The sequence below is a fragment of the Hemitrygon akajei genome, chromosome 8 (genome assembly GCF_048418815.1).
Source record: "Hemitrygon akajei chromosome 8, sHemAka1.3, whole genome shotgun sequence".
Lineage (NCBI taxonomy): Eukaryota > Metazoa > Chordata > Chondrichthyes > Myliobatiformes > Dasyatidae > Hemitrygon > Hemitrygon akajei.
Genome location: NC_133131.1, coordinates 131139903 through 131160217, shown reverse-complemented (window position 1 = coordinate 131160217; position 20315 = coordinate 131139903). Strand labels below are relative to the sequence as shown.

Genomic DNA, 20315 nt, shown 5'->3' with positions numbered 1-20315 from the left:
AAAAAAATTGATGTGAACATCTCTCAACTTCCAGATACCACCTTAACTAGTACTATTTTATACTGTTACAGCACAACCGCAGTTCTCATTTAAGAAGCTAAAATGACAAATGATTTTTTTTTAAACAACACACTTGTCAGAAAGGATATGTTAGAAAAATAAATCAATTTGGTCTCAATGGCAAGCAAAAATTAAACACTCTAGAACAGATAACCTTCAAGAAATTAGTTTTGATCCAAAAGAAAATATCCACATTGCTTTCAGAACTCTTCCTTGCAATAATATGTGCTGTATCTAGTACTTTTAAGTCTGCTTCTCCACCCACGAAAGAACTCCTTGCCAACACAAAAACCCCAATTCCAATGGAAATTTCAAATGGCGAAGAGGTTTTACTGAATTAATTGAATCAAGTTTATAACGAAAGCAACACAGTCCCATAGAGGGCCATAAAATGGTATGAAAATACTATGTTCTCAGAGTGGAATAGAAGTGAAACAACTCTTCAAAATGTTACTCCTATCCAAGAAATATTCTAAATAGAAACAAGTCATAAGAAGACTCAAAAATCAAGCCCGAAAAAAACTGAGAAGTGTAAGTAATCTCACTCTACAAAGTACCTAAAAATGAGCATAATTTTGGGTTTGCTTTTATAATTTAGTTACCTTGTTGAAGCGTTCATGAGGAACGTACTGTAGTACAATGGGTTCCATTGTAGTAACATTTGCAAACTGCACCTCTGGAATATAAAGTGCACAAACCACATGGGCCCAACCTGCACATAAACCACACAAAACATTATAAACTACAGAAAGATACAAAGCTTATAAATTTGAAAGCAAAATATATAATATGTAATAAAAATACTCCTTAAATTAGAACTGGCAATAAGCATTATTCATATTAAGTTAACCAAAAATATTAATCTTGGAAATCCTAGTATAATGTTGACTTGAAAGGTTGGCATGTAACAGTTCCTTGGCCTGTGGGGTTTGCAAACTAATAGTTTAAAAGTTAGGCATACTGTGCTGTTAACTGGCACTATACCAGATACACGTGGGAAACATGGGTGAAAGACCAACAAAGAACCTTGTAGCTCAGCTCAGCATTCCCAACAATCATCCAGATGGTTCACATTTCTAACACCATCCCCCTCTGCAACGTAACTACTATGCATAAACAAATACAGAATGACCCAATCCTTAAAGGAACATTAAGTATTGAATTTTTTTTGGAAAAGAAAACATCTAAGTTAACAATCTTCCCTCTAAGTGATTATATTACATGTACACGGCACAAATATTTTCTTATAACCTATAATAGCAGGGTTTATTCTTATTTGAACTTCTGCCCCTCCAGTAGCATATCATCTGTGAATGCTAATTTAGCACAGTTGGAAATATCAAATCGTAGCTAGTTATTCAAATTAAATTAAAAGTGAAACCAGATAATTTCTTTCCAATTAATTAAAAATCAAAAGAAAATTACCTGAAGGAAATATATCTAAAACAAATGTTTTTTTATTCAAGACTTAGTACATCAGCCCAAGTACAGTTTTAGGGATCTGATAGAACATGCAGTTCCATTATTTTAATACACATGAAGTACTTTGTGCATAAGATCATTACAAAATTTTTCCCTATACGACTAGAGTAAATGTAAATGACTCCAAAAACTTATAAACACAATTAGAAACAGAACTTACAGCATTTACATTAAGTGGCATTTATTAAACTTGTTAATTTTCTTATAGTCTACTCAAGCAAAATACGTAATAAAGAAGTCATCTCAATTTCACCCAGTTGTCTTGGTTGTTATGGTCTAGTTCTGGCTAATCTGGAACTAGACCATAACAACTAGCAGGCTAGAGTTAAATCCAAAAGAGAACCTTACAGAAGTGAGGTCGACAGGTATTGCAACAACCTGGCACTTATGTCAGCAAGACCGAGAGGTTATAGACAGCCAGCTCCATCATGGGCACAATCCTCCCATCGAATGGTGCAAGAAGGAAGCATCCTTTACTAAGCCCCTTCACCATCTGGGACATGCTCCCTTCTCGTTACCACCATCAGGAATGATACACAGGAACCTGAAGTCCCACACTCTCAACAATTTAGTAACAGCTTATTCCCTTCTGCTATTAAATTACTGAATGGCCCATGCACAATACCTCACATTTCTTTTGTTTTTGCACTATTTTCATAACTTATGACTCTGAACTATACTGCTTCACAAAACCACAAATTTCATAAGTCAATGACAGAAAACCTGATTCTGATATTTTACCTTATGTCTACTAGATGGTGCATTAAATTACCTCAGTTTCATGTGATTGAAAGCGGGAATATGTCAATTTAAGATCCCCAGTACGAATTGCTACCTAATGAAGCACTACAGTAAATGTGTACACAGAGTTGTCAGAGGGGACCAGATTCAAGTTTAGTTGTAATGCCACAGTGGACTAATAGACTTGCAGAGTATAATGAACAGGTGACCATCCTGAATGGAGAGGGTAAAAGTACTGCACAAATTTATACACAGCAAAATGGAGCCCAAGAGAGAAAAATTATGACATCCCAGTGCACTACCGATCAAAAGCCAAATACATCATGATACTAATTAAGTTTGCAAACAGGATGATTTTATGAATCAAACATGAAAATCAGCCACCAGCTTTCTCTTACTGACAAATACAAAAACTTGAATGAAGAAAAGCATACGGCTTAATCTGATATCTCTAGTACATTAACAAAAAGTATAGATTGCTCATAATTAATATGTAGATAAGACAAAGAAAGAAACTACAGAAAAATGTCTGTGAACATAGCCAAATACCATGAATTATCCACATTCACTAGTAATAAATAACAAATGACTAAAAAAAAAATCAAGCTTTTTGATAGCCTTTTACCTTAAGAAAAGAAATCCAATATATTTCTGGCATTTACAAACATCTTAGTAGCCAATACAAAGCAATAAACACAAAATGCTGGAGGAACTCAGCAGGCCAGGCAGCATCTATGGAAAAGTAAACAATTGACATCTTGGACCAAGATGCTTCTTCAGGACTGTTCTTCAAGCCTTTCTTCTGGAGTCATGAAGAAGGGTCTCCAACCGAAATGTCAATTATTTACTCTTTTCCATTGATGCTGCCTGGCCTGCAGAGTTCCGCCAGAATTTTGTGTGTATTGTTTTGGATCTCCAGCATCCGCAGACTTTCTCATGTTAGTAATCAATCCATTTCATTCAGATACAATTTTCCAATTTTAAGCAATAATAATTTTTAAATATGATTTTTATAAATGACCTGGATAAGGAAGTGGAAGGATGGGTTAGTAAATTTGCTGATGACACAAAGGTTGGGGTTGTTGTGAATAGTGTGGAGGGCTGTCAGAGGTTACAGTGGGACATTGTTAGGATGCAAAACTTATCTGAGAAGTGGCAGATGGAGTTCAACCCAGATAAGTGTGAGGTAGTTCATTTCAGTAGGTCAAATATGATGGCAGAATATAGTATTAATGGTAAGAAGCTTGGCAGTGTGGAGGATCAGAGGGACCTTGGGGTCCGAGTTCACAGGATGCTCAAAGCTGTTGTGCAGATTGATTCTGCGGTTAAGAAAACATACAGAGCATTAGCCTTCATCGACCGTGGGATTGAGTTCAAGAGCCGAGAAGTAATGTTACAGCTATATAGGACCCTGGTCAGACCCACTTGGAGTACTGTGCTCAGTTCTGGTCATCTCACTACAGGAAGGATGTGGAAACTACAGAAAGGGTGTAGAGGAGATTTACAAGGATGTTGCCTGGATTGGGGAGCATGCCCTATGAGAATAGTTTGAGTGAACTTGGCCTTTTCTCCTAGGAGCGATGGAGGATGAGAGGTGACCTGATAGAGGTGTACAAGATGATGATTGATCATGTGGATAGTCAGCTTTTTCCCAGGGATGAAATAGCTAACAAGAGGGCATAGTTTTAAGGGGCTTGGAAGTAGATACAAAGGAGATGTTGGGGTAAGTTGTTGTTGTTTTAAACGCAGAGTGGTGAGTGCATGAAATGGGCTGCAAGCGACGGTGGTGGAGGCAGATATAATTAGTGGAGTTTCTCTTTTAAGAGATTCCTGGATAGGTACAAGGAGCCTAGAAAAATAGAGGGCTATGTGTAACCCTGGGTATTTTCTAAAGTAAGTACACGTTTGACACAGCATTGTGGGCCAAAGGGCCTGTATTGTGCTGTAGGTTTTCTGTGTTTCTATGGTATTAACAGTAGGTATCAGAATGTTGATCACAGGAATTACTCAGTCAGAGGTGAGACATTCACTTGCTTTTGGCATGATAGCAAAGACTGGTCATTAGAAAAATCTATAACAGGATTTTCAATAGCCAGAAATACAACCTTTCAAAATAACACAAGTACCTTCATCTGATACAAACCATGTTTGTAGCTAGAAGGCACTGGTAAAACAAATGTTCAAACAGAAATGTAAAAACAATTGACAGTAAAAACCAAAACTAAAAAAATGTATGGAATTTTTAGAGATCATTCATGCTGTACTACTCTATGTTTTATTTAGATTGATTTTGGAGTAGGTTAAAAGGGCTGTATTCTTCTATGTTCTATCTTTGATTCTGGAATGCCTTGATAGCATAATTATGGATCAACTAAAGTGAGCACCAGTCTTCAGGAAATAAAAACTTGTACAGTCGGCCCTCCTTATTCGCGGGGGATTGGTTCCAGGACCCCTTGCGGATACCAAAATTTGCGGATGTTCAAGTCCCTTATGCAACATGTCTCAATCCGGTGGACATTAGGACCCAACGGAACCCCAGACCTTATTTAACCTGTCTCAGTGTGGTATGGTGGACATTAGGACCCGGCGCCAGAGCTCTGAATGCGCAGTGTTTCTGTTCACGAAAATAATCGCAATCACAATTGAAAATAAAGTGGAAATAATTAAACAATTGGAAAGAGGTGAAACGCCATCGATCATTGGAAACGCGTTAGGCTACATCAGTCAACGATCGGAACAATTTTAAAGGATAAAGTGAGAAAGACTCTGCCCCTATGAAAGCTACAATTATTACTAAGCAACGCAGTGGTTTAATTATTGGGCTTTGGGGTTTTGGGTTTTTGATCCTCATATCAACCCGGGACGGTGGAAAGTGCACTTGGGAGCGATCTGTCCCGAGTCCTGAGAACTTCTGTTCCCAAGCCCGGTGCTGAAACATAAGTGTTAAAACTTAAGTGTTTTATATGCATAGAAAGGTAAAATATATACTATATACTAAGACAAACGTTTGACTAACTGACACTAAATAATACCGGATGTACCTGTTCCAACTTATTTAGTAAGAGAACTTCTGGTTTTATCGATCCTGATCCACGATAACCCATGCACATCCTATCGTATACTTTAAATCATCTCTAGATTACTTATAATACCTAATACAATGTAAATGCTATGTAAAATGGTTGTTATTCTGCATTGTTTAGGGAATAATGACAAGAAAACAAAAGTTTATACATGCTCGAACAACAAGAGCTGGAAGAGCACTTCTGGGTTTTCGCGATCTGCGGTTGGTTGAATTCGCGCATGCGGAATCCGCAGATACGGAGGGCCGACTGTATACAATTTAACTTCCATCTGCTACTTTGTGACTAATGAAATCAATCATTGGGTGTGGGACATTCTCTATCCCTTTGAAACCACATAGGGAAAGACAATAGATGAATGTTCCTGCACATTGCTAAATAAGTATCCCTGCATAGTTCAAGACAATTCTGGTTAGTTGTATATTCATGGAGCATCCCTCAATGCTGTAACAGAAGAGGTATATTTTGAGTGTCTGGCTTTTCAATCAGACACCAGAACTGAATATTCAATAGGAATGCTTGTTGGGATGTGCTTCCATTAAATACGCAATTCTATAAATTTACTTGATTATATCCCAAATAATACACAAATATAATCTGCCTGAACAATTAACACACAAACAATTGTACTTTTCATGTCTTTATTAAACACATTGTTTAATCATTCACACTCCAGGCTGGAAAAAGTATGTGAACCCTTGTAATTAATAACTGGTAGAACCGCCTTTAGCAGCAATAACCTCCATTAAACGTTTCCTGCAGCTGCTGATCAGACTTGCACAAAGGCAAGGAGGAATTTTAGACCATTCCTCCATACAAAACTGTCCCAGTTCATCAATATTTCTGAGATAGCTTGCATGAACAGACACAAGTCATGCCATAGCATCTCAATTGCTTTAAGGTCTGGACTCTGACTTGGTCATTCCAAAACACAAATTTTCTTATTGTTAAACCACTCTGTTGTTAATTTATTCTTGTGTTTTGGATCATTGTCCTGTTGCATCATCCAACTTCTATTAAGCTTTCCCCGACATTCTCCTATAAAATGTCTTGATACAATTTTGAATTTGTTGTTCCCTCAATGACTGCAAGTTGTCCAGGCCCTGAGGCAACAAAGCAGCCCCAAACCATGCTGCTCCTTCAACCAAGCTTCAAAGTTGGAATGAGGTTTTGGTGTTGGTTTTTCATCCAAGCATAACAAGCACATTTCTGCCAAAAAAAATTCAACTTTTGTCTCATCTGTCCACAGAACATTGTCCCAGAATCGTGGAACATCCAGGTTGTCTTTTGCATACCTGAGCCACACAGCAATGTTTTCTTTGGAAAGCAGTGGTTTCCTCTGTGGTCTCCTTCCATGAACACCATTCTTGTTTTGTGTTTTTATTATATTGGAAACATCAGAGATTTTAGCAAGTTCTAGAGATTTCTGCAGGTCTTTTGCAGTTACCCTTAGGTTCTTTTTCACTTCCTTCAGCATTGCATGTTGTGCTCTTGGTGTGATCTTTGCAGGACGCCCACTCCGAGGGTGTAGTAACAGTACTGAATTTCCTTAGACAACTTTTCTTACTATGAACTGATGAACACTCAGGTCTTTAGAAATGCCTTTGTAGCCTTTTCCAGCTTCATGCATCTCTACAATTCTTCTTGTATGGTCCTCTGAAAGTTGTTTTGATCAAGGCAGGTGCACGTAAAAAGATCTTTCTTGAGAAGACCTCTGTCAGTAATCTAATTTTGTTAGTTTTTTTTTAAGAAACAGGACAGGGCACCTCCACAGCCCACACCTCCAATCTCATCTCATTGATTGGAACACCTGATTCTAAATAGCTTTTGTAGAAAGCATTACCCCAGAGGTTCACCAACTTTTTTGAACCAAGACTGTGATTGCTTTGTGTGATTACAATTGTTAGTGTGTTATTAGCCTAGACAGATTATGTTTGTCTATTATTGTGACTTAGATCAGACCATACTTTGAGTAACTAATGCAGTAAAACCAAGTAATTGCAAAGGGTTCACACACATTTTCTTGCTACTATATACTCACTTTTAACAAGAATGAAAGTTATTTTTTAACAAACTATTTAATACATAATTTTATTTAAGTACTTGAACAGGTACAATATATTAATATTGTAACAATGTATGAAAAGTTATTTTCTTTTTAGAAACACTGTAAAAAGCATTTGTCTTCCAACAAAAGGTAAAATTCACACAAAATTATCATCCAAGTACAACTATTAATTTTATAGTTATATTTAAGAATTAAATGTCAACAGCTGTAATTTTAAAAGCAATTAAATGAGACAGCATAGACATTAAAACTCAGGCCAGTTGGTACCTCAAAAACGAATTTAAAACATGAAATGTTTTGGAAGTATAAGCTTGATTTTAAACTATACAGTAGCAAAATTCATTAACTGTAGCGTAAAAATATTACATGACAACACAAACATACATTTATGTGGCAGTTGGTAATCACCAACAAAAGCCATTGAGCACATTGAACAATATAGGGATATCACAGGAAAATTTCCATCCCAATTCAAAACTGACTTATTCTATTAAGAAACCACATCTTTGCAAATATAACAACTCCATTTTGAACTGTTATGGAACAGTTATACTGAAAAGATATACTGTAATAGTTAAAATTATGTACATTGACCACAATTAAAACTTGCAACAAAAACAGTTCCTTATTTCCTCAGAGCAATTTCTTTGCACTCAGTCCATTCACAAGTATCTCCAAAAGTATCTATTCTACAGAAATTATTGGCACAGTTTTTGATTGCAACATCTCTTCAATCAATGTCCCCATTTCTCATGTATGAATCTAGGGAACAAGTGTAAGCAAAATAAACACCATGTCAGGTAGATAGCTTTAATTTTAATGAATCACTTTACACTGATTTTCCTACAAAGATGGCTGGAGACTAATCAAGATGAGTATTCCCCTAACATAAAACCAACAGTACTATCCTCATTATTGTCCCAACTAAAAACAGAACAAAATTAACCTTGGAGCAATCCACAGACACTTGATTCAGCCAGTCACTGCATTCACTAAATAAACCATCTAAGATAGAGGGAAGTCCAATTGAGAAATCAACAGAATTGTCAAAGATCGGAGAAGATATAGCTATAGCATTCGAAACAAATCATGTGACACAGAAAAGGATACTGACAAAATTTTAATTAGGCCGTTAGGTGATGCATGCCAGATCAAACTTGACACAATTTTCAAACAGCTAGAATGGGTGAGCAACACTAACTAGATAGAAAATTCAGTCTGTGCTGAGAAACAAGTTTCTACTAATAATAGTAGAGGTTCTTTCACATTGTTTTGATATTGCCAATTTCCTGGAAGACAGGCACTTGGCCACAAGCCAATGAAAATTTGTCAGAACTCACTCAGGTCAAAAGACAGGTTTCCATTTGGCGTACAGCCGACTGTGCAGTTTTTCCTCAATATTTTTCATCATTAGTAAGGAGCTCACAAGGTACAAGATTTATTTGTTTTATTTGGAGATATAGCATGAAGTAGGCCCTATCAGCCCTTCGAGCCATACTGCACCAGCAACCCCACAACTCCAATTTTACCCCAAGCTAATCATGGGACAATTTATAATGATGATTAACCTACCCAGTAAGTCTTTGGACTGTGGGACAAAATCAGAGCACCCAGGAAAAACACATGCATTCCACAGGGAGGATGTACAGGGACTCCTGCCAGAATGGCAACAGAATTGAACTCTAAACTCCGGAACACCCCAAGTTGTAATAGTGTTCTAACTGCTACACTACTGTGGAGATCATCGTATATTTAACAAATAAAAGTATTGTACAAATAATTCTCTTATTAACTGAAAAAGTTCCAGTAAAAATATTCATTTCATGGTTCACTGACTTTCAATAAAATTTGGATTTAAATGACCTAATTGGCTAAGATAATAAGCATTAAAATTATGATTAATGAAACCATTTCTGAAACTGAGATGGTCAGTGGTAATGCATTTGAATGGAATTAGGAATCTTATAATAATGTAAGGCAGGAACTCTATCAATTTCATTAGTTTTTTGAAAGTATTTACAAAGCAATTTCAGATTTACCAATGCATCATGCACTGCAGATGCTTTAATTGAAATCACCATGACACATGGATTTCTAAATAGGGGCAGTGTAACCCTGTAAACTATGGAAATCTTGCTGTTGCCTGGAAGATTTCCAGTTTCAAGAGATATAAATCACATGTGTCAATCAATGGTTACAAATAAAATACAAACCACCGTATCATACATACTCTTATCTTAAAACATCTTACAAGAACAAGGACACTGCTGAAACATAAATAGTGTCCACTTTAATTAGCTACATAAAGTAAGCAACATACATACAAACCAACAAACTAACAAAATTGTTAAGACAGCTCAGAACATATACAATTGTGGAAGGCCTCCTTTTGCTCTTAACTCACTGTGAAGTCAAAGCAAACTTTTTTAAAAATGAGATCTAAGCTTTACAATACCATGCATGAAGTCTTAACAATTTGGTTTCCTATTGTCTTTATATGGTACTATAATTCTAAGACTGTTGCTTGATAGATTTGGCCTGTTGCTCTCCTGACTTAGTAAATTTACCCAACAGATAATCTCATTGAATAAATACTACAAAGAGTCATTGCTTTTTGGAAGGAATGAAAAGAGCCTCACAAAAAGGAGAGAAAAAGGAGACCCCTCTTTAGCACATCTTTACACATCAACAGGTTATCTTGAGCTAGGGTATTGCTTCACAGATGTAGAAGCTCTCTACTCAAAAGGCCATTCTTCATGTACAAGTTTAGAGTGCCTTAGACTGGTTGAATACTTAAGACTAAAAAGAACCACATCCATTCTTCGCTTTACATTTGCACATATGAAATCTACAACAGAGCAATCTACTGGATAAAAAATGTTAGCTTGGTTTGTTTTAATAAGAGGGTATCAGTTTCATCAGTTCCATGACATGATGCTACTTTTCAAGTAGATTTTTTTTAAAGCTTTCTTTAAATGGTCTTCAATTTCCTTATTTAAAAATTAACCTAGTTTGTAGGCTACCACTTTTCTCCGTCATATATTTATATTGAAACTCTCTTGATGAAACTGTTTAATTCAATAGTTTACAATTATTCTATAATGCAAAACAAAAAAAGCATGCACATGACAAACCAAACAATTGTAAATTGAAAGAGAGGGAGCTTAAATTTAGATTTGATTCCCACTCAAAATAAATTTTTTAAGTTATTTAAATATTCAGTTTTACATATAGAAAAATGATTAAGTACCATTACCTAACATTATCCTTCAAACATGTACTCTGACAAATCACATATTGTATATGAAGTAAGCAAACGTAAAAGTCACAGGAACCATTTCATATGCAAACAACCACTAGATGGAGTACACTTAAAATTACTTTGTCTTAAAATATGAAAAATGTTAATCAATATACCATCCATGCACAACTATAATCACATTTACCATTTTATTAGTTATTAGCAGTAGGATCTATGGACAAATAATAAGTTTAGTAGCAGCAAATGCTCTAGATACAAGTCTATTTGCATGCATTCTCACTGTAGTAACTTGAAAACAAATTCTTTCTGTAGCTTTCACCAACAAATAGAAAAATCAATTTAATGTGAAAAAGTGATTGCTCACATTCATTCAGCCTATTAAATTTTGCAGTACGTTAAAATAAAACAATTTCAGTATGTCAATACTAAGCCTCATTTGCATTTCCCAACTGTCTATATAACATTTCTAACTCTGACTCGTACATCCCCTTTCATAATATAAACACTGATTTTCGCCAAAAATATCAACAATGTACAAAAGTGCAGTAAAGTTGAGTTTTTTATTAATATGTAAATGAACTTACCACAGTTGTCAGTCCTCTTAAGAGCGCCATCCTTATGAGGGCAAAGTTCACATTTCTTGGGAAAAAATAATAATAGTCATGTACTGTACACCATTCCACATGTACACGAATGGCATCTACAGCTATGCTATACTGATGGTAGAATTAATCACCATGAATTAAATCACCTGTCATTTATTGAAATCAGTTTCAAATGAAACACCCAATCGTATACTTCAATAAGTCTATTTTCTATGCAAAATATTGTAAATTAGCATGATTCGCTGCACTGTAAACGTTACTTGATTTAGCATTTCAGTCTAAGCATCAACGTTGTGCAGAGCACATAAACTCTTCAAAACAGTACAACTGAAGTAAGATTTATTTTCTTCATCCCAGAAAATCTGCTGAAAACCAGTGCCGGAATTCAATGCATTCCCCATCCCCCACGTTAACAGAACACAACACTCGAATGGAGACGTTTTTGCAAAGAGCAAATAGGCTTTCAGATCCCTACAATTTTGGTATAATCAGAACTCAACCAGAAGAAAAATGAAAACGTGAAAATCACAAAGACAAAAAAATTCAGAACTACATTATTTTTACTCTTTAAATATTAAAATAGAACTGAAAATGGACCTTCACACCAGAAATCATACTGAGAGATCGATCCTTTGGTTTTGGAGAAAAACTGCCTTTTGCTGCCTGACTTGGTGAATGTTGTTCAGGTACTGTACTACATACTGCAAATAGCAGCATTTCGCACAGTCTTCCGCATATTTTATTTTCGTCACCTTGGGAGGCCGCTTATCATGTACTGAAAGCACACCATGATGACGGCACCGAATTCGCAATGTAATTCGTCGACCAATCGACATCAGACAACTGGGGAATTTAAAAAAAATCCACATTCTCTGCAGAACAGGCACGTGAGCAATATAAAAGGGGGAAGGGAAAAAAAAAAATCGCATCCAGCCACCTCAACAGCTTTGTTATGCCAGTGGAGCATTTTGTCGTAGTGTTTTGAAAAATGTGGCACGTGTTTGACAGCAGCACTATTCCATCGCTATTATTTAGCTATTCAAAATTAGAACGCAATTTATTTTAAAATATAAAAACAAAACAGAAGCTGACAGTAACATTAAAATGTTATGTATTATGATCAGCAAGGTATTTCCAATTCAGTCCAATTTTCACAACGAAGAATGTCATGAAATTGAAAAAATATATAAAAATTGCAGATGCTGGAAATCAGAAATTATTTATATATTTCATAATGAAATCTGTTAAAAAAATCATTTACTTGAATATACCCCAGACCTAACTAAGCACTGCCAGTAACATAGAAAACACTAGACTCACCACTCGGGCTGCTCTTTCTTGCGATTCACATTTTCTACAAAACCATGGTCCAGTAGGAACTTGCACAATGCCATAACATGCTGAAATTGCAAGAGCAAAAGTAATCTTATATCATCCATTCACCAGTCAACATTAAAGTAAATAAAATGCAAAAAGTAATGAATAACAAATCAAACATATTTACTGTGAAATACTTGCATACCTTTTGGGGGTAGCAGCATTTGTTAAGGTCAACTTGGTGGATATACAATTAAACCCATTCTTATATTCAATGTATGCAGTTTCCATAAAGTGGTTCTAAATTGTGCTACGCATTTACATACTTAGATCAAATACATCACACTAACCTTCCTCAACTATGTAGTTTACTTCCAAGAATTGGTTATTGAATCACAAATACATCAGAATTTAGAAACCAGGTTTTTACTCAAGCAAAATTTCTACTTTCAGGAATACAACTTGAAGATAATTAAGAAAAATCAAAAAATCAAGCCATTTACTTACATCAAATTAACACTTAAAAGTTTACCCTAAATCATTCCCAGAATCAAGAGCTCTTACATAAATTGTCTTAGATTAAAAGCATACAGCAAGAAACGTCATTGCTGCACACATTTTTCCCCACAGAATTGCAAAAAATGCAATTATTTATTTTCCTGTCTTTAACAAAATCTACACTTAATAAAACAATTATTTTTAAACTTAACAGGATAAAGCTATTTTACTTATTTGAAACTCTATGCAAACTGAGAAGTTAACATTGTTGTTGATTAGACTTTTCGCAGCTTTAACTGGTTTCAGAATTAAATATTCAGTACACTTCAAAACATCTACGTAGTTAATTTTCCTCAGCCTGGTTTAATCTAATCATCATGCAAAAGCTTTTTTTTAAATATAGCACTTCTTAGAAAATCAATTGTTTTATAAAATAGACTTTTCTAATTACTGAAACACACTTGTGAGAATGGATGACAGACAAAATTCCAAGAATAAAATGGCAGAAGATGGAAATAAGAAATTAGTATATTTAAAAAGGTACAAGTTAGAAGTCAATCCCATTACATTTGGAAACCCTTCAGGTCCAACTGGGCACACATTCCGATAGCAGAGTCAGACAATATAGTTACTTACAAACAAACTCATCAAAAATATTTTGATATACATATAAATGGAGCTAGAGGTTCATAAACATGTATGAAAACATTCAATGATGCACATGTATAGAGACATTACATCTAAATACACAAAGATGCACAAGCACAAAATGTATACATGCAAATGTACTTATCTAGGAAAGCATTTAGCTGGGTGCAGGTTTACATAATTTAGCACAATGACCATTTATGCAGGTATGCACATATCCATATGCATTCAAGATATCCAAATCTGGCATTTATACACAAATACACATGTATGTCTTTATATCTAGTTATACAAACTTATCAAATACAGAAGCTGTAGTGATACTTGCCAACATATGCTGCATATCCAAAGGCACTTGCACATTGTGTAGAGAAAGTACTGCACACAAATATACAGCCACATGCATGCAAATACACATTGACAATGGGGCACTTTCCAAATCCATGACCTCCAACACCAAGTTGGACAAGGGCAGCAGATGGATGGGAACACTACCACAGGTGGATTCCCATCCAAGTCACACAGTATTCTGACATTCTAACTCGAAAATGACTACGATTTTTCTGTCATTGTCACCAAGTTCAAAACCTGAAACTTCCTACTCAACAACACTGTGGGGCACCTTCACCAGAAAGTATGTAGAGCAGTCATACAATCAGAGATACAGCATAGAAACAGACCTTTCAGCCCATCAAAACCATACCTGCTATCATCCTATGTTAATCTCTTTTTGTTATTCTCCCCACATTCTCATCAATTCCTCCCTGATTCTACCACTTAACTACAATTTACAGTGGTCATTTAAACTACCAACTACCACGTCCTTACTGACAGTTCTGCAGATCCTAAAGGTGTGCTAGTTTGAAGCATAATTATAAATTACCTTAGTGTAGGTTGCAGGAAAATCACAAAAGAGTTACTGGGTACAAGTGAAAGACTGAATTATAGGGAAATATGTAGGGGAATTGGTTTAATCTGAGAGCTAGCACTCAGTTCATGGATCGAAAGGCATACAACGTTGCGAAGAAGTATATAGATATGGACAATTATTATTGGCGTTACTAATTACACTGTTATTCTGAAAAAAATGCACAAATGAGCACACAAAAAATTATCACACACTTATAGTACACACAAATATAAGTGTACGTTAGTATCCTGACAACATGAGTCTGAGTGGACCTGCACAAAAACTTGTTCAACTACATGCCCCATGTCTCTACATACTGGATCAACAATGTAAACACACACACACACTTGCGTATGTGTTCACCTTTTTATAGGAAGAACACACACACTCACACTCACTCACTCACTCTACATTACCCCAAAGCATCTACTACTAAAGCCCATATTTATGCTTTGATTACCTCCTGACTTCACTATCCCAACATAAACTTGATGCCTTCTACACTCTGGGCATGATTCTGCATTGCAAGATTACCCTTTCACTTGCTAACCTAAATTCTACCTTTTAAACAATTCTTCAGTAGAGTCAGTCATAGATAAGTATAGCACAGAATCAGACCCTCCACCCCATCTAGTCCACTATTTAAACTACTTACTCCCATCAACCTGCACCCAGATCCTAGCCCTCCATATCCCTGCCATCCATGTACCTATCCAAACTCCTCTTAAATGCTGAAATTGAGCTTGCTTGCACCACCTGCACTGGCAGATCGCTCCACACTCCCACGACCTTGAGAGTGAAGAGGTTTCCCCTCATGTTCTCCTTAATCTTTTTCACCGTTAACCCATGACCTCTAGCTGTAGTCGTACTGAACCGCAATGGAAAAAGCCTGCTTGCATTTACCCTATCTATACCCCACATAATTTTGTACATCTCAATCAAAACTTCCTTCAATATTCTACGTTCCAAGGAATGGCCCTAACCTATTCAGTCTTTCCTTATAACTCAGGTCCTCCAGTCCCAGCAAACTCCTTGTAGATTTTCACATCTAATTTTCACATCTTATCCTCACAACTTATTCACACATTTCTTATAGGCAGGTAACCAAAACTGCATACAGTACTCCAAATAGGGACTCACCAATGTCTTATACAACTTCAACACAACATCCCAATCCTGTACTCAATACTTAAATCTATGAAGGTCAATGTGCCAAAAGCCTTCTTTATGGCCCTATCTACCTGTGACACCACTTCAATGAATTATGGATCTGTATTCCCGGATCCCTTAGTTGTAAAGCACTCCTCAGTTCACCATTCACTGTATAAGACATACCCTGTTTGGTCCTACCAAATCGAAACACCTCATATTTGTTGGCATTAAATGCCATCTGCCATTTTTCTAGATGATCCAAATCCCACTGCAAGCTGATAATCTTCCTTGCTGTCCACTGCATAACCAATCTTGTCATCCACAAATTTACCGATCCAGTTAACCACTCGATCATCCAAAACATTGATATAGATGACAAACAACAATGGAACCAGCACCTATCCCTGCAGCACTAAACTAATCACATCTCACCAGCCATAGAGGTAACCTATTACCACTCTCTTGCTTCTCCCTTAAAGCCAATGTTTAATCCAATTTACTACCCATCTTGAATACAGACCAACGTCCCACGGGGGATCTTGTCAAATGCCTTGTTGAAGTTCATGTACACAACATCCACTGCCTTGCCTTCATCAACTATCCCAGCAACTTCCTTGAAAATCTCTGTAAGATTGGTTAGACACGACCTATCATGCACAAAGCCATGCCGACTATTCCTAATCAGTCATGTCTATCCAAACATTCATATATCCAATCCCTTAGAATACCTTCAAATAACTTTCCCACTATACTACTTACAGGCTCACTGGCCTATAATTTCCAGCCTTAGATCCTTTCTTGAACAGCAGTACAACACTGGCAATCTCCAATCCTCCGGTACCTCATCTGTGGCTAAGGATGATTTAAATTATCTCAGCTAGCATCCTTGTAGTTTCTGCACTCACCTCCCATGGGGTCCAAGGGAACACCTTGTCAGGCACTGGGGATTTATCCACACTATCCCCCTCCTTTGAAATCTGTATAGGGTCTGTGGAGGGATTTGGGGTGTGAACTTATCTAACTTAGAATCTTGACAACTAAAGCAATAGCCACTAATACTGAAGTAACAGTCAAGATGCCTCAATGGAGGAGGAAATTACAAAAAATGGAAAACAGCAAGATCATGAAGGGATTCAAAAAAAAAAGCAAGAGAACTTAAAACATCATCAAAATGTTGCTGAAACAAAACCCAACACAATAATCATTAGGGTTATGGGTAATGGAATGAACACACAACAAAGGCAGCTGTCCAAGAGTAAAATCTGGATGTTAAAAAAGACATGAATGAAAGTTCAAGCAACACATACAAAATGCAGGAACTCAGCAGGCCAGGCAGGATTGCTGAAGGGCCTCAGCCTGAAACGCTGACTGCACTCTTTTCTATAAGATGTTGTCTGACCTGCTGAGTTTCTCCAGCATTTTGTATGCATTGCTTGGATTTCTATCATCTGCAGATTTTCTCTTGTTTATGAATGAGAGCGCAATGTGTAATAAAAGTGATGGTGAAGAAATGTGGTTGGAAGATTATTTTGGGTCTAAAATGCAGACAGCCTGATGCCATTCCAAGCAGCTAACAAGAAGAGGAACCAAGTCTGTGTTTGAGAAAATGATGGGACCAAAATCTATTAGGGCCCAGATCCGTTAAGTGAAAAAAAACAGTATGACAATTTTGAGAGGCTGGAACTGTCAAGAGTGGTGATGATGGGTGGTGAGGTAGAGCAATGTATTGTGTAATTTCAAATGGAAATTCATATTAAAAGTTTTCAAGTCATCTTGCTGAAGGCAACCATGAGAATCAGAAACAGGGGCTGAAGATAGATCTTCAAGGGAAGAAAGTGCAGGGGAAGGAAGAAAACAAATGAAAGTGATTCTCTAGCTGTAACTGAATAGATGAAATTGGAATCTGGAAAGAATGGACCTTCAGGCTGGTGGAGACACAAAGAAAAATGACCTGGTTAACCACGTCAAAGGTTTCAAATTAATAAGATGTAGGGATAGTTTATGTCACAGTAAATAAAATAATACTCGTATATTTACCAATAATAATTTCAAGGAATTTAAACATGCAGCTCCATGAAAGAGTTAAGATTTTATAAAGTGCAGGTACATTTAAGTATGTAGGTATGCACTCATTTACAGTCCAGAGCAATCAGTGACTCTCATGTCTCAAAGAGAGATTTGAAGGTTAGACTGGACAAAAATTATAAAAGGCGTGAAAAACAGTAGCGATGTAGGAAAGAAGAAAAAGAAATTTGGCCTGGTGGGCTGAAGGAAAGGGGCAGCTTCCTAGATGGTCTTGAAATATCTTTCTGCACTTTCCACATTGGAGAAAATAAGTAAAGGGGAGAGGGTAATTTCTGAAGACATCTTGTAGTAAAGAAGCAAGAGCTCATCTATCATAATCATAAAATATTAGCAAGTTTTGAATATTAGGCTCCAAACAGCTTTATGCAGTCCAATCAGATCTGGTAACATTGATTCATGTTTGTGTAGCTTGTGCATGGGAACAGCAAACTCCATCACTGGGAATAATCAGAATGAGAGCAAGAATAATGGAATTAATAAGTATTGGGAATTCAAAAGTCAGAATATGGGTGAACTGACCAGTAGCTTAAGAAATGTTATGTCAAAAACAGAGCAAAACCCAAGCAATTTGGAAGGAACGTTTCCTGTGGATGGGGGCACAAGGATAAGGGTGAGTGTAGGGGTTTGGCAGTGAAGAACAATACAATTATCAAGATGACTGAAATAGAAAGACCATATAAAATGGTAAAGCCAAGAAAATTAATATTAATAGGGATCATGGAATTTCATTAAGGGAGATTAAGGAAGAAGGAAGTTAACTCAAAACAGTGTATGATAAACTGAGATGGAGATTATCAAGAACATAGAGTAGGCCAACACCTCCACCACTTTAACATGAGCATGGCTGATTTATACTGACCTCAACTTTTCGTCTATGTCAGTTCCCTATAACTCTCAATTCTTTGATCCTTTAAACATTTTTTCTATCGCCACCTTAAATACATCTCATGATCTGCCCTCCATCACCTTCTGGGGCAAAGATTCACAATCCTGAGAGAGAAAAAAATCTAAGCACCTCAGTTTAAAATTATAACCCCATTATTTTGTAGATATGTTTCCTTGTTTTTTGATTCTCCTATTAGTGAAAACATTTGCCTGTCAAAACTCCCTTAGAATCTTATATGTCTGAATAAGGTCACCACTTATTCTTCTAAACTCCAAGGAATTCAAAGTCAAACTGTTTAACATCTCTTAACAGAAGAACCACATCATCCCAGGAATTAGCCAATGAATCTCTTTTCAACTGTCTCCAATTCCATAATATTTTTCAGGCAAGAGGACCAAACCTGTAAATAGCATTTCAGGTGTGACCTCACCTAAACCCAGTACAACTGCAACAAAACCTCCCAATTATCAATGTATGTATACAGGTGTCCCCCGCTTTACGCCACTTTGCTTTTAAAAAAGACTGTGGCAACCCACTTTCTGTGCAGGCGAACCGGCTCACAAATAGCCAGCGCGCAGAGGGAGACTTTGGTAATGCACCTCAGATGTCATTTCCACCCGGAGAGGGCGGGCGCCAGGGATTAAATGCCAGCACCGAAGTTTGAATAAACTAGTCTCGAAACGACTTACCGACTGCGTGTCGTTATTTCAGCGCTGTGTGTAGCACATCGCTACAGACCTACATTAGTAATCTGCTTTCACATTTCAAAGAGGATTTTCGCTTTTATGAAAATTTTTCCCCATATAATTTAATGGTTCTTTGCTTTACACCATTTCAGCTTAAGAAAGGTTTCATAGGAATGTTCTACCTTTGTAAAGGGGGGGGGGCGGAGACACCTGTACCATATACAACCTTGAGATTCGTCTCCTTACAGGCAGCCACAAAACAAAGAAACCTAATAGAACCCATTTTTAAAAATCATAAAACATCCAATCCACAGAAGAAAACACAAATCCTGTAAACAATGTAAGTAAGCAACTAACATTCAGAACTGAAGTTCACATAAGTGAGTCCACAGCCACAAAGCCAGCCATCACTGCAGCTGATTCAGGAGCCTGTTAGTTGCAGGCCACAGCCTCAGTTCAGCACAGAGATGAGTACAGCTCATGCAGCAGCAGGCTGAACTGGCCCATGTCTTACCTCTGGCCCAACACCCTGACCTTTTCAATCTGGCCATGCCCTTAAATAATCCAAATCTCAGGACATTCCTCGCTCTCAGACCTAGTCCCAGCCACTTAGATACTCTCTCAGACCTGGGCCCCGCTGCCTCAATTCAGTCTGTATCTGACTTTTTCAATTCAACCCTGCGCTTGTATCAATCAAACCTTGGGTCTTTTTTTTTTGCTCTCTGGCCCCAGCCTCACCACCTCACCGTGGTACTGCCACATCGAATCACTTCCAAATCTATTCCAGCAATGGCCAAACTGGCTCATTCCTTACTCTCGGGCAGGGGCCTGG

The 20315-nt window shown here is 36.9% G+C and overlaps 1 protein-coding gene across 8 annotated transcripts in view; it reads right to left on the bottom strand.

The window, feature by feature from the left end:
• Positions 1 to 20315, bottom strand: part of mllt10 (MLLT10 histone lysine methyltransferase DOT1L cofactor) — a 281282-nt gene that overhangs the window by 255926 nt on the left and 5041 nt on the right. For 5 of the 8 annotated variants that reach the window (XM_073054633.1, XM_073054638.1, XM_073054634.1 and 2 more), the window contains exons 3-5: positions 12622 to 12701; positions 11281 to 11335; positions 663 to 772 (exon numbers count right to left, since the gene is read on the bottom strand). In XM_073054633.1, coding sequence (XP_072910734.1) covers positions 663 to 772; positions 11281 to 11335; positions 12622 to 12701 — 245 coding nt within the window. Of the gene's footprint in view, positions 1 to 662; positions 773 to 11280; positions 11336 to 11898; positions 12022 to 12621; positions 12702 to 20315 lie in introns of those variants that run through there. The other 3 variants (XM_073054637.1, XM_073054639.1, XM_073054640.1) reach the window with 3 other exon arrangements.